The sequence below is a fragment of the Crocodylus porosus genome, unplaced genomic scaffold, assembly GCF_001723895.1.
Source record: "Crocodylus porosus isolate Cpor-Errol unplaced genomic scaffold, CroPor_comp1, whole genome shotgun sequence".
NCBI classification, from domain to species: domain Eukaryota; kingdom Metazoa; phylum Chordata; order Crocodylia; family Crocodylidae; genus Crocodylus; species Crocodylus porosus.
In genome coordinates, this window is record NW_017728947.1 from 68,840,487 (window position 1) to 68,853,752 (window position 13,266).

The following is a 13,266-nucleotide window of genomic DNA, read 5'->3' on the forward strand; positions in this document are numbered from 1 at the left end:
CTTGCCACTGCCACGTCCCCCCACCTTCACCACTGTGTGCAGATCTGGGATGTATGTGTCACTGATGCCTACCCCAGGGGTGTGTGCAGCAGCAGGAACTGCTCCCCCAGTTCCACTCTGTCACCACAGGGGCCTTGATATGCCTCCTCCCACACTCTTTCCCTCCCTCACACCTCTTCCCCCGCAACAGACTTACCAGCAGGACTCTGCTCTTTAAGCTGCCAGGCTTGCATATTGGCATTTGGATCGGTATGGGCCGCTATGGTTTGTTGTTAATCGGCTATTGGTATCGGCCCAACATTTTTTTTATCAGTGTACCCCTAACAATAAACTGATATAATTAGAGTAGGGAAACATATTTTTTCCAATATTTAAATCCCTAATATAACACCTGTAGACTTGGTTCATCTAGAATTGGTGCATTTGAAATTGCTGCAAGTTTTAGCAAAAGTACTCCATAGATGCACTTTTAAGCATCACTTTTGTACCTACTCGTATACGGTATAAACTGTGTTATATTAATTCAAAGCCAAAATGCTCATGACTTGCCATATAGTTCATTGGGTTGGGCCCCAGCAGAGTCTACAGGATTTCAAGCCATGGTGACCCTGCAGCTCAGCACTTCTTAGTATGTGTGTGCACTCTAGATTTCCCCCTTCCACCCAAGGATTCATGTGCTAATTAGACTCCCCCCACCCATGACTGGAACCAGGTGTTCTTGTCACAAGTCCTGGGATCCACCAGGAATTTATATGCAGATGAAGCGCAGGGCACCCTTATCTAGCTGGACCTCCACCTATGGGAGGCCATGTGCAACAGGCTGAGAGAGGGGACAACAGAGGGTTTCTTGGTGAATTGTTTGGGGCCCTGTTTGGTGTTGCTTGTCAGACCTATTTAAAGGTGGTGAACAAAGGGGAATAATTGGAAATGGGAAAGAAAGGCACAGCTCAGCTGTCTGAGTGAAGAGGAAGTCGAAATGTATCAATTGTAGTGGCTCCCTGTGACTTGAAAAAGAATCTGTACTGAGGGAAACCAAACCCCTATCTTACTCAAACGGACTGCACTAACCTGTCCTTGGAGTAGGTCCCTATCAGTATGTTTGCCCATTATGGGCCGTGTGTTTACAGGTTTCACTATGACTAGTATTTGTCTGTTTTCTGCCTATCGGTGCTGAAAATCCTCTGAACATACTTTAGTGGGTTTTCAAGAGAAGTATATAATAGCGTTCTTGTTTGTTCCAATTCTGTGAGCTACTATTTTCTCACTGTTTTAAGAAAGTATAAACAAGTATTTTTATCTAACCAGATTTCTTCTAAAGAATCAAGAGAGAGCTTAAGGTCTTCTACTGCATATGCAACTCAGAAATGATAAAACTGCTGATCCTTTTGATGTTTTGGGGGCCACAAAATGTTTCCCAAACAGTAGTCAGAGATGTATCACTTGCATGCATTCCTGGAGAAACTAGGCACATACTCTTCTGTCCCTTTCTTTCACAGATACTACTAAAAAGCTTGTGAAAAGCTTTTTAAAAAAGCCATAAGCTTTTTTAAGTTTGTTTTTTTTTTTTTTCTTTGCTTGCCAGCATTTCTATGTAAATGCTGCTGGGTCACCTTCAAATCACAATTTGATTTTCAGGTGATCTTTGCCGCTGTTCTTTTCAAAGATTTGGATAAAGCCTGTACTACTGTAGGTGAAAAATTGCAGCAGTGATTTGGTCTTAAAGTCTGCATGACTGCCCACCTATGATCCTAACTGTGTCAGTCAGGCCCACAGCCTTAGAAAGTTACTGACTACCCTGTTATACTGTTTTCTGTACTTTATCTTAATATAGTTATTTTGCTTACTTCTTCCAGCTTCTAATTTTAAATTTTTTATGTGGTGTTCTTAAAATATGGGTTTTTTGAGGGAAGGAAGGTAATGTTGGACTAGTAACAGGCTTAGAACATTTTTAGTTCATGAGTACAGCCCCCCAGATTTTGGGAAAACTTCAATCAAGTCCTACTGAAATAGTTTAAATAGTAATGTTTTGCAAATAGAAGAGAATTGGACAGTAAGACCCTCCTACAATGAGTTTTTGATCATTTTAGAAGTGAAAAATGAGCTATTAAGTGACTTTTTCTACTGTAGACACATACTACTACTGAAATGCACAAAGCTGTAAGCAGACACAGATCACGTTAATTTCCTGTGATGGAGAAGTAAAAATATAATGGTGGTTACATGAAGAACGTATAAAATACTCTCTCACTTGAATATTTCTTTATAGTATGGGTACGTTATATCCCTTAGTATCTTAGGAGCCCTTGAATACTACAGATAAGAATTAGAAACACTTCATGTAAAAAAAAAAAAAAAAAAAAAAAAAAAAAATTAATTCTTCTGTAAGAACTTTATTGTTTATATCTACAGAGATCCTGGATAAGACTGAAAGACTTCATGAGTTAAAAGAAATTGTGAAGAAATTCCATCCTGTGAACTATGATGTCTTCAAATATGTAATAACTCATCTAAACAGGTTTGGTATTTTTTTTCTCATAAAATTTTACTAATGATTACAAGTTAAACTCTGATTAAACTGAAACTTTTGTTGTGGTATGTTACTTGTATGTTATTACATATGTGGAACAGGTATCCAGACAGATGAAAAATGTAAGTAAATTAATTATAAACATAAAAATGAGTTAAGGGGACATAGTAATTTTGTCCTCTTTAAAATAAAATGCTCTGATTTAGTAGAATATGGGAGCTTCACCCATGACTCTTTCATTGGATGCAAAAAAATTAGGCTATATGTGGCATATTTCTCTAGTTGCACACAATAGTTAGATTCAGGGATTACATCATTAAAATGCAGCACAAATCCATACAGTGAATTAACTAACATTAAAATGTGTTAATAATATTTAATCTTTTTGCATCTTCTGTCTTATTTCATAACATGTAAATACAATTTAATAAAAAAAATTTTGAAAATATGTATTTCAGTTCTAGTGTATATCTTAAATTTGTACCTCAAATCTCATCTCCAGCACTGAAAGCTTAATAATGCTTTTAAAGTTATTCCATTATTTTAGCAAAACACAGAATTTATTTTAATCTTGGATTAGCAGTTGCACACTGAATCTGTGTGTGTGTATATATGTGCAAGTAGGTAATATTCGGTGATGGAATAAGTTTAGTTATTCAGCCCATGCAGGTTTTGGGCGTGAAGCGCATTGAATTTGAATTAAGTGCCATTGTAAAAATTAGAAATAACTAAATTGAATTCCTACTTGTGCAAGTTAGTTGAGAGTATTTACTATTTTATCCAGTTTTTAAAAAAAATCTTAGCAATACAGCTCCTCTGCATGTACAGGTAAAAAGGTAGCGTGGATTCTGGCATAAGATCCGCATAGTCGCACTTCCTCTGCCATGCTACATGTGCATAGCAAGAAGTGTGATTGTGGAATCCAGCATAAGATTTTATCGTACCTTATTGCTGATGCAAGGGGAGCCTGAGATGACCATCTCAGGCTCCCCCTGCACCAGCAAATAGCAAGCTCCTGCAGCTGTGACAGAACTCTCAGCCTTATTCGTGTGGTACATAGTCAGGGCTGAGTCCCATCTAAGACCTGTGGGGTGCCCCTGTGGCTAGGGGATTGAAGCATCTGTGTCTCCCAGCTGTGGGGTATGATGCACCCCTTCCTCCACAGCTGGGAGATTGTAGTAGCTGTGGTTTCCTAGCTGTGTGGGCATGGGCTACATGTGCACATTAAAGCTGGGTAGAAACCAGCTATAAAGTTATTACACATTTTTGAGCAATAACTGTATAACCTGTTGAACCTTTTAAAAATACTGTAATTAATTGGCATATGTAGCCAGTCTAAATTTAATTGTGCACTTAGGTAATTTTACAATGGATGCTGTGTGTAGAAGGGGCTGTATATAAATTTTAGGTTTTTTTCACTTGAAGTGTTTTCATTTGCTTAATAAACTTTCCCTGATATTTTGGTTGGTAAGTACTATTAGGTTATTAATTATTTATCTGATCTTTGTATATAAAACTTACTACAATATTTTAAATAGCACAACATAATGTTATAATACACTTCTTTATACGTATGTACAGAAAATGACAAGGTTAAACATTCAACCATATTAGCATTTCTGAATTTGGGTTGGTTAAACATAGTATTACATTCTACTGGGTATTAATGCGGTTGTGTACTACTTGATTTGATTGGGAGAGCATTGTACAATAAAGTGCCCTGAAAGTTTGGTTTAGCTAACCATGTGATTTGTATTTTTTAAGTGAAATGTGTTGAGTTCAAATGATCCAAATCAGCCTCTGAATTGTCAGTTGAATCAAAATGATCTTCATTAAAACGCCCTTTTCAGATTCTTAACTGAGGAAAAGGCAAAAATAACTTTTTAAGTATAGAATATCCTTTCTTAGCACAAGGAAAGATCTCCACTTTTAAGTGGATATCAAGATTTCTAGCTCTGAAAGTTTGGAATTGGATCAAGATGGCAGATTCATGCACTATGCAAAGCCAAGTTCCATTCAAGAAAATGCTATTTTAGAGGCAGCCTTGGACGAAAGGAATCTTACTTTCTCAAATATGTGAAAGCTACCATTTCCTTGCCCCCGTACAGTTGCAAAAAAGTGCCTCAATTCTACAAGAATAAAACAGCAGCCAAGGGAATGTGTCAAAAGGTGCTAATGCACAGCACAGTAAACAGCTGTTACAGTACATGAGCTGTTCAGTCATTGAGTGTATTGTAGATAGACGTAACTTTCAAGGAATGATTTGAAAGAATAATGTTGAATCTCGGAGGGTTTTTTTTTTTTTTAATGGACAGCTCTTTCTCCTTGTATATAGGATGAAAGAGCAATAAGCACTGACATTACTGACAGATTAGAGGTTGGTATCAGTGGCTTTATAATTTGTGAGATGATGGGTAGGATAGGACACGAAGGGCCTTAAAACTGAATAGAGTGTGTAACTACTGTAGTGGAGACAGTGGAGCTTTTAGATTAGAAGAATGTGATAAGGTTTAAATAGTGAACCAGGACTCATCACTTCTGCAGCATTTTAAATGTGTATAAGGAAGTAAGTTAACTTTTGTCAGGGCAGTAAGGAAGATGTTGAGGCACAGAAGAGGTAAGTAGAAGGTGTGGATGAGAATTTTTAGTAGTGTGGAAAGAGGAGAGGTAGATTTTAGAGAATCTGTGCAAAAAGACTTGGCAGTTCTTCAGTTTGGCTTAGGGGGGGCCTAGTTGAATACAAAGCACAAACCTTACGGTTTAAATGATAACTGATAAAGGAGGCAGGGAGAGCTTGTGAGAAATATTAAGGACTTTGTTTTCAGATGTAATGAATTTAAGCTAATGAGTGAACATCTGTGAGTGGATGTCAAAAGGGCAGGCTGAAATGTAGTTTACACACAAGAAAAACAAACCCTGAAAGGAAATATTCATTTAATTTGGGTGTTGTCAACTTTGAGATGCTTGAAAAAGAAATTGCACAGAGATATAACTCTGAGAAGAGAGACAGGGACCAGTGATGAAACCTGCTACAATGTGGTCTGCTTTGAGTAAGCCGAGAAGAATCTTCCCAAACAAACACTGAAGAGGCAAGTAATGAAATAGGACTAACCAGGAGGGACAGAGTCATCAAATCTGTGAGCAGATACAATCTTAAAAAGAGCATGATCAACAGTGTCAAAAAGGATGGTGTGTAGTAGTGTAACTAGGGGTGAAAGAGAGTGACAGGGGCTGATTTTAGGGGCAGGGGGATGTCTGCCATGCAGGAATATCCATCACTGCAGTGACATCTGATTGCACTATTGCATTTGGCACCATCCCATATACTGCATCTGCCCTGAGGGCTGAGCTGCTGTGCTCTGCCTCCCTTGGAGTACCACAAAGAAGACTTAGTAAAATTGTTGTTGGTAACTTTAGTGAGACCAGTTTGGTGAGAATATAGAAAGTAGGAGTTAGGTTTGAGAGGGTTAGGTATGAAGCTCAAAGGAAAGAACTTGAGTTAACAGTTGAAGACTGTGTTGAACTTTGGAAAGAAAAGGGGTAAAAAATCTATGATGGTTTTAATGACGGAAGGCTTGATTTATGTTGAATTACTAAGTGGTCATCTTTAAGATGCTTACTTTGTTCTTAGCCTGTTTATAGTTAAGAGTTTAATTATTCAGTTGGTAACAAACTGACTTACTAGTTTACTTCTTGAGTGTGCGTTAGGAAACAATTATATATAGAAGAGACTTCTGGAGAAAAAAACTCCTTTGAAGCCATTAAGCAAAATGCAATCTGACACCTATGTGCTTTTGAAGTTTTTAAACATAAGAAGTTTTGTTCCTTCAGAAAGAGGTGCATGATTCTAACTCAGGAAAAAGCATTTGGTATCTTTGGACATAATATATCCAGAGTGGATTGTGTTAAAATATAACAAATATAATCTCATGCAAATATTTATCCTTTATTCTGCATTTGAGAGCATTTTATGTGACAATCTTAATACTTAGTTTGTTTATTTCTTTACTAATGAATATTACAATTGTCTGTTAGATTTATTAACTGACTATTTCTGTCATGTAACGTTCTTTATAATTCTTTCTTGGCAAATATTAATGTTTGGTTAAAACCAATAATAGATAAAACTCCTAATTTTCAGATAAAACATCTAAAATACTTATTATTTGTCATTCTGGAGAGAAAAACAAATTGTTGGGAGGCAACCAGTCAAGTGATATTTTTTTCCACTTCAAAGGTCATGGTTGCTTATTTAGAGATTGTAATTGCTGAAATAGTGAAATTCTTAGTTGTTTTACTTAGAAGACTGGTATTGTATTTTCATCAGATTACATACCTAAGTAAGGGCAAAAATAGACATTACCAAATAAAGTGGATCAGCTGTGCTGGCATGTGTGCTGGCACAGCATATCCACTTTATTGGGTGTAACGTGTTGCCCATTGATCCTGCAGGACAATAGGCAAGTGTATTCTGCTTGTAGAGATGTGCCTGGAAATCTCTGGGCGGCATCTCTTTTAAGCAGAGAAAGCTGAACCAGGCTTTTGGGGTCCCCTGTTTGGGGCTGATGTTTTGGTGCAGTGCTGGGGCTGAGGCCATGAATCAGCTATTTGGTGGTCTCAGGGTTGAGGCTGCACTGCAGTGTTGGTGCATACCTGGGGAAGAATCTCAAATGGGGGAACCCAGGCAGGTGCTCATGTAGCTTCAGGGGCCTGATCCTGCACACCCCAGAAATGGGAAGTCCCAGGGCATGCATGAATGGGCCCCTAAGCCCCAAGGGTATGCCTGCCCCAGATGACCAGAGGGCACAGGCAGCTCTTGTCTCCAGCTTTAAAGCAAAGAGGCATCATCTACAAAAATAGTAGTACAAATTATACCACCTATGTTATGGCTGCAGAATTTGGTCATTTGTGGTGGGACATAGATGTCTGTTTGCTTGGTCTTTATGGAACCATAACAAATTTTGCCAATATAGGGCAACATCTGTTTGCACCCTAAGAACACGGAATAGAAAATATTAGAATCCCAAATAGGAAGATACATAAAATGCATTATCAGTTAATGGTGTACTGTTTCAATATATGACAGTGGATCAGTTTCCACACGTTTGTCAGAAATCTTTAAACTGAAGAATCAAAAGTGCAAACAGAAGCTGCTTAATTGCAGTTTTACAGCTTAGGGCCTTGTTACGTGTTAATTTTAGGTGGCTCTTGGAGCCATCTGTATCATTCACATACTAACGTGAAACTAGTCACTTGGCCCCAGTTGTCCTCCTGCCTAAAGCAGTGGGGCTGGACCCGATGAATCCGCAAAGTCCTTTCCAGCCCCAAACAATCTATGAATTTCTCTTTAGGCAGCTTTAAAGTTATGCCACTTGAGCCTAGGTTTTTCTTTGATCTGTGTTACCTAGCTTGTGTTGCACTAACATGTAGCCTAAAGTGGCAGTCACTTTAGGCTATAAATTAGTGTAAACATCCCACCACCCCCTCTCTCCCCAGCACCCCAGATCCCTGCTCATTGGCTCCCTGCCTCCTTACTTGTGCACCGATAGTGGCCCAGTTGAGCAGGCAGGGAAGAGTTAACCCACCTGCCTGGCTGCTGCTGTTACTGTTGCTGCTGTCTGGGCCAGGTTCAGCTTGGAGAAGAGCAACAGTCAGGTGTGTGCGGGGGAATGGCTCCCTGAGCACAAGCAGCTACAAGTAAGCAGGGGGGTGGGGTAAAGAGCCCTAGGGGGTGGGAGAAACAGAGAGAGCCTTAGGGGCAGGGGGGAGCCTGGAATGTGGGGGAGAGATTTTTACCTTTCAGTCCTTCAGGCCCCTGTAGACCTAAACATGTGACTGCTCCAAACTCGAGCTAGCACTAACACTGATCAACATTTTGAGTAGCTCATAAGTTAACGTATAATAAGGCCCTTTAGAGAACAAAGGACTCTTTCCTGATAATTTATTAGACCTAGATTACAAGCTTTCTCATATTTAAGAACATTTTTTTGTTGAATACGAAGCCAGTTGTTTACTGGTAAAATTTCACTGTCCTAATATCCTAATAACTACAGCTGAAGACAAAGCTTTAAACAAATTTTAAATTTAAATGAAGTTAGCTTGCCTTCTGGAACTTCCTGAAGAGTGAGTCTAAAAGTTTGGCCTGTTGCTGAAGAAGAAACTACAGAGCTAAAGGCAAAGCTTGCCCATGAGTTTTATAGATTTTGAGGCCAGAAAGTTATTAGAATGAGCCAGTCTGCCCTACTTGTGTAACAAAGACTGCAGAATTTCACTCGGTGATTCTTGTATAAAGCCCACTAACTTTTTGTTAAGCTTACAGTGCATCTTTAGAAAGGCTCCAAATGACATTTACACAGGATGTGTTTTCTCCTATTCCATTATATCTCCCAAATAATGTATTCACCTAAAAGTGACCTGAAAGTATTTATACATTTAACGTGAAACTTATGGATTTCTGGATTTGCATCTCTTGTAACAGAGCTAAGAATCGAGGCATGTGTTTTAATGGATATTTTTAAAAAAATTAATCATAAAGGACAGTTTTCATGTATACACTTATTAAAATAATCTAAATCAAATCTGTTTGTTGTATATAATATTCAGTTGCTCTTCTTGAATGGTTTCTGAAAAAAATATTCTCATTTCAGGGTTAGCCAGCAAAATAAAACCAATCTTATGACTGCTGACAATTTATCAATTTGTTTCTGGCCAACTCTGATGAGGCCTGATTTTGAAAACAGAGAGTTTCTGTCTACCACCAAGATTCATCAGTCGGTAATAGAGACCTTCATTCAACAGTGCCAGTTCTTCTTTTACAATGGAGATATTGTAGAAACACCTAACTCAGTGACAACATGTCAGCCACCACCTTCCAACCCAGTTCAGATGGTGGAACCAATGGTACCTCTTCAGTTACCACCACCATTGCAACCTCAGCTGATACAACCACAATTACCAGCAGATCCTCTTGGTATTCCATAAATAGAAGATGATTGCAGGCAGCCTGGCATTGAACAGAAAAGAAAAGCTATAGACATGCATGTTTCAGGATACAATAATGAACTTTATATTTATGAAAAATGATTCGCATCCAAACTGAAGGGACTTTTTTGTTATAACCCATACTGTGTTTTTCATTCATACACACTGCAGATCAAAACAATGTGATAAGCATGACTGGAGAGGTTTAGTTTTTACAAACAAAAATAGCTATAAAGTACAAAGCTGCTGCTGCATGAAACCTTATTGCAAATCACTATATCATTCCTGTGACAGTTGGTCACATATATTGTGAATAAAACTTTTCTATAGAAATTTAATGATTTAAAAACACACACATGAAACATTCAGTGCTTACAGCCTGCTTTATGGCTGTTTTTGTTATTTAATGTGCTATTTTCGGCAATTTTATTCACATTCAGGCATTCCGTGTAGACAACAAAAGCCCAGTGATGGTTTTATTTTGTAACCTCCCAGCTACTTATGGAATGGTATGATTGGGATGGTTCTGAAAGAATGCAAAATGCACTGTTCAAAATATTACAATCCCACACCTTCCATATTTACTTGTAAGTAAACCTGTGGAAAATTCATTGAGGGGTGGGTAAACCTGCTTATTTTTTCTTACAGCACAATACCAAGGACATGCTTGTTGTAAAAGTGAGTTTCAAATATTGTACAAAAAAATTGATGTTGCCTACTTATTTCCTTATGTTCCATTCCAAAACTAAACAGTTTGTAATAAGGTTAATTCTGTAAACAGCTGCATGTTTAAAAGATCATCTCTGGTCTTGTAAACTTAATCTAAAATATTTTAGATACTTTATTTTTTCCCACTTGGGAATACATGTAGTATGTAGGAAATAGTTCATGGCATTTTCATATAAGTTTATATAACTTTTCATACATAAACATGGACTTTGTTGTAGTAAAATTCTCTAAACCAAACAATGTTTTAATCTAGGACTTCAATTTAATCTAGTCTTTAAATCTATTTTTATGTGGCCCTTTAAAGATATACAAAATGCATTGCTAATCAATAGCAATAAATACTTTGGGTACTGATAATTAACCTCTTTGGAATTTGTATATATAAAAATCACATAAACTTGTATTCATGTTTCTTTTCCTCAGTATATTGTACTAAAAATTCAAAATGATTTTGTTTTTGCACCACTTTTAATTCTTTCTTTTACATTGGTACCAATTTTGCTGTAAAAGAATGCTGCTTAAATTAAAAAAAATATTTTGGTTAAACAGCTTGTTATTGGTTAAAAAAAATAGAGTACACATCATAGCAGAGGGGAGGCCATAGTTAAACAGTATTTGTGAGATTTTTCTTAACAGTTTCTTTCACGCTCAAAATATAGCTTTTTTGGTCTGAAAAGAAAAAAAAACCCGAAACCCCACAAAAACAGAACCCCAACATTTTGATTCACTAAGCTGCTAGGACTTGTTTTGTGTAGTTTTTTTTAAAAAAAGGCTTTATGATGGTCACTGTTGTCATCTTCATTCATAATGAAAGTTTAAGATCATCTTCTGTGTATGATAGTAAATAGCTGATTTTGAGAGTTAAGACTCTTAAGAGTTTTTGATTTGCTCCATTTTCTTAAAATAAAAATTGCCTTTCCCAGTTATGTCCTAGGTATTGTACTTCTAATTATGACTTGGGTTATCATTCTAGGTCATATGATACCATAAACCAGGCTGCTGTTGAAGTACATGTATAATATAAATTATCTTGATATTTGTGTTATATTCTTGCAAGTAATTATCTTTTCTAAGAAAACAAAAACAAACAAACAAATAACCCCTATTCCTATTGCAAAGCACACAGGAATTGATAAAGTACAATAAAGTCTGTCCTGTAAATTGTAGTATTCTTAACTTGTTCTACATTACATCTGTTGTCAATATAGCTTTTATTTATAGCTCCCAGTTTAACAATGGCATGTTTAGCAAAGAAAAATTAAACTTCAAGAGTTTTATAAACTGTTTCTAGGTTGCTAAAGAATTTATTTTTCTACTATATATGGTATGGACAAAGCATCAAACTGTACAGGGAACAAGTCTGACTATTTCTAATGGAAGTAGGCTTAAAAATATTTTATCCATTATATCCATATTTAAATTCTGTCTGGTAAAACTGTATTCAGGTTTGCTGCTGTGAACCTTATTTTAAACTTTTGCAAAGTATAGGTTCTGTTTGCCATAATGTTAAGCTAATCTTTAATTTCAGAACTATCATTTTATTTAGTTTTCCACAATCAATTTCAAATGAATCATATTTTAGATAAATTATGTGCAGTATCACCTATTTTTTGTCTATAGTACTACAAATCTTTTTCTGCAGTGAGGTTTTGCTGTTGGATTTGGCTTGGTTGGATTATGTTGCCAGCACTTACTAGAAGATTAATTAAAAAAAAAAGACTTGGCATATGACATGCTGTTGGCCTTTTCAAAGTTCCTGTGAAGTCTTTAGTTAATAAATATTACAGGTATGTGTGAGAATGTTTGTGTATATGTATATACACATGCATATAGTAAAAGTAAGTAAAGACACTAAAAATAATAGCATTGCTACTTAATAAAACTTTGTAATAAAGCTTTCTATATTGCTATCTTTAGTACTGCTATAAAACGATCCTGCATATTTGGGCTAATGAAGTTATTAAGTTTAAAAGAGAATCCAAACCATAAAAACATATTTTTACACTTAAGCATTTTACAGTAATAACTGTACCTTGATTTAAAAAAAAATGAAAATGTATTATTTTGGCTTTACCATCTCACAATGACACTTTATCTTGAAGTAGTATTTAATGTATTTTATTATAGTCAGATTTGCTACTAAGATGTTCTTTCTTTGAATATTTTTAACCCCCCCCCCCCCACAAAATACGTTTTGAGTGGCGTTTTGTTAAGTAACCTTTTACAGATTATTTTCAATTTCACTACACATACAACCTTATGGGTTTTTAACAAATATAGTGTAAATAAGTGACAGATGTCTGATCTCGGTGAAGAGGACCATGTTTACCGTGTATGTTTTCTTCATTATTTGAATACTGGTTGCTAGAAATTTCCATAGACAGGTTTATTTTTAAGGTACTGGAATTTAGCCTCTAATATCTCTGGTGTGTATATATATGTGTGTGTGTGTATAAATATATATATATATATATATATTGGAGATTTTAGAAAAAAAATTGACCTTAGCTTCCCTGCTGAGTTCAGTTTTTCTACGGTAATTGTGATGCTATTTGTCAACTGAAAAAAATATATATATAATTTTTAAAAAGTCAAAATTCTCTGTTTTTTGTTTATAATTAATGTAATCTTGTGTTGCACCACCAACAGAAAACTGCAGTGAAATAAATATCAGTGAAGCTTAATCTGTATAAAGAATGCAATGAATAAAATACTAAGATGCTTACTGTGTATAATGTTCAGTTTAGTTGCCCATTAAACTTTTAAAGGCAATATCACCCCATTATCTTGTTCAAGTAAATGCAATGGTGAAACTAAGCAGTGATTCATTATGAACTGGTTATGCTTAGTTTTTCAGAGTTCATTGTGTTTTCTTTGATCTTTTGCATTTCTTTTAAACTGCTAACATTTGAAAAGTCAAGTCCAGTATGTTGACTATTTAAAAAATAAAAGCACAACAAAGGTCACTTCCCTTTATATTGATACATGCAATATTTAAAACTTACCTTTAGTGCCATATTCATCCCCCA

The 13,266-nt window shown here is 36.1% G+C and overlaps 1 protein-coding gene across 2 annotated transcripts in view; it reads left to right on the forward strand.

The window, feature by feature from the left end:
- ARHGAP5 (Rho GTPase activating protein 5) overlaps positions 1–12,967 on the forward strand; it is a 66,886-nt gene extending 53,919 nt beyond the window's left edge. For both annotated transcript variants that reach the window (XM_019551504.1, XM_019551503.1), the window contains exons 7-8: positions 2,410–2,515; positions 9,175–12,967. In XM_019551504.1, coding sequence (XP_019407049.1) covers positions 2,410–2,515; positions 9,175–9,508 — 440 coding nt within the window. In that variant the 3' untranslated portion in view covers positions 9,509–12,967. The remainder of the gene's footprint in view (positions 1–2,409; positions 2,516–9,174) is intronic.
- The last annotated feature ends 299 nt before the right edge of the window (positions 12,968–13,266 follow it).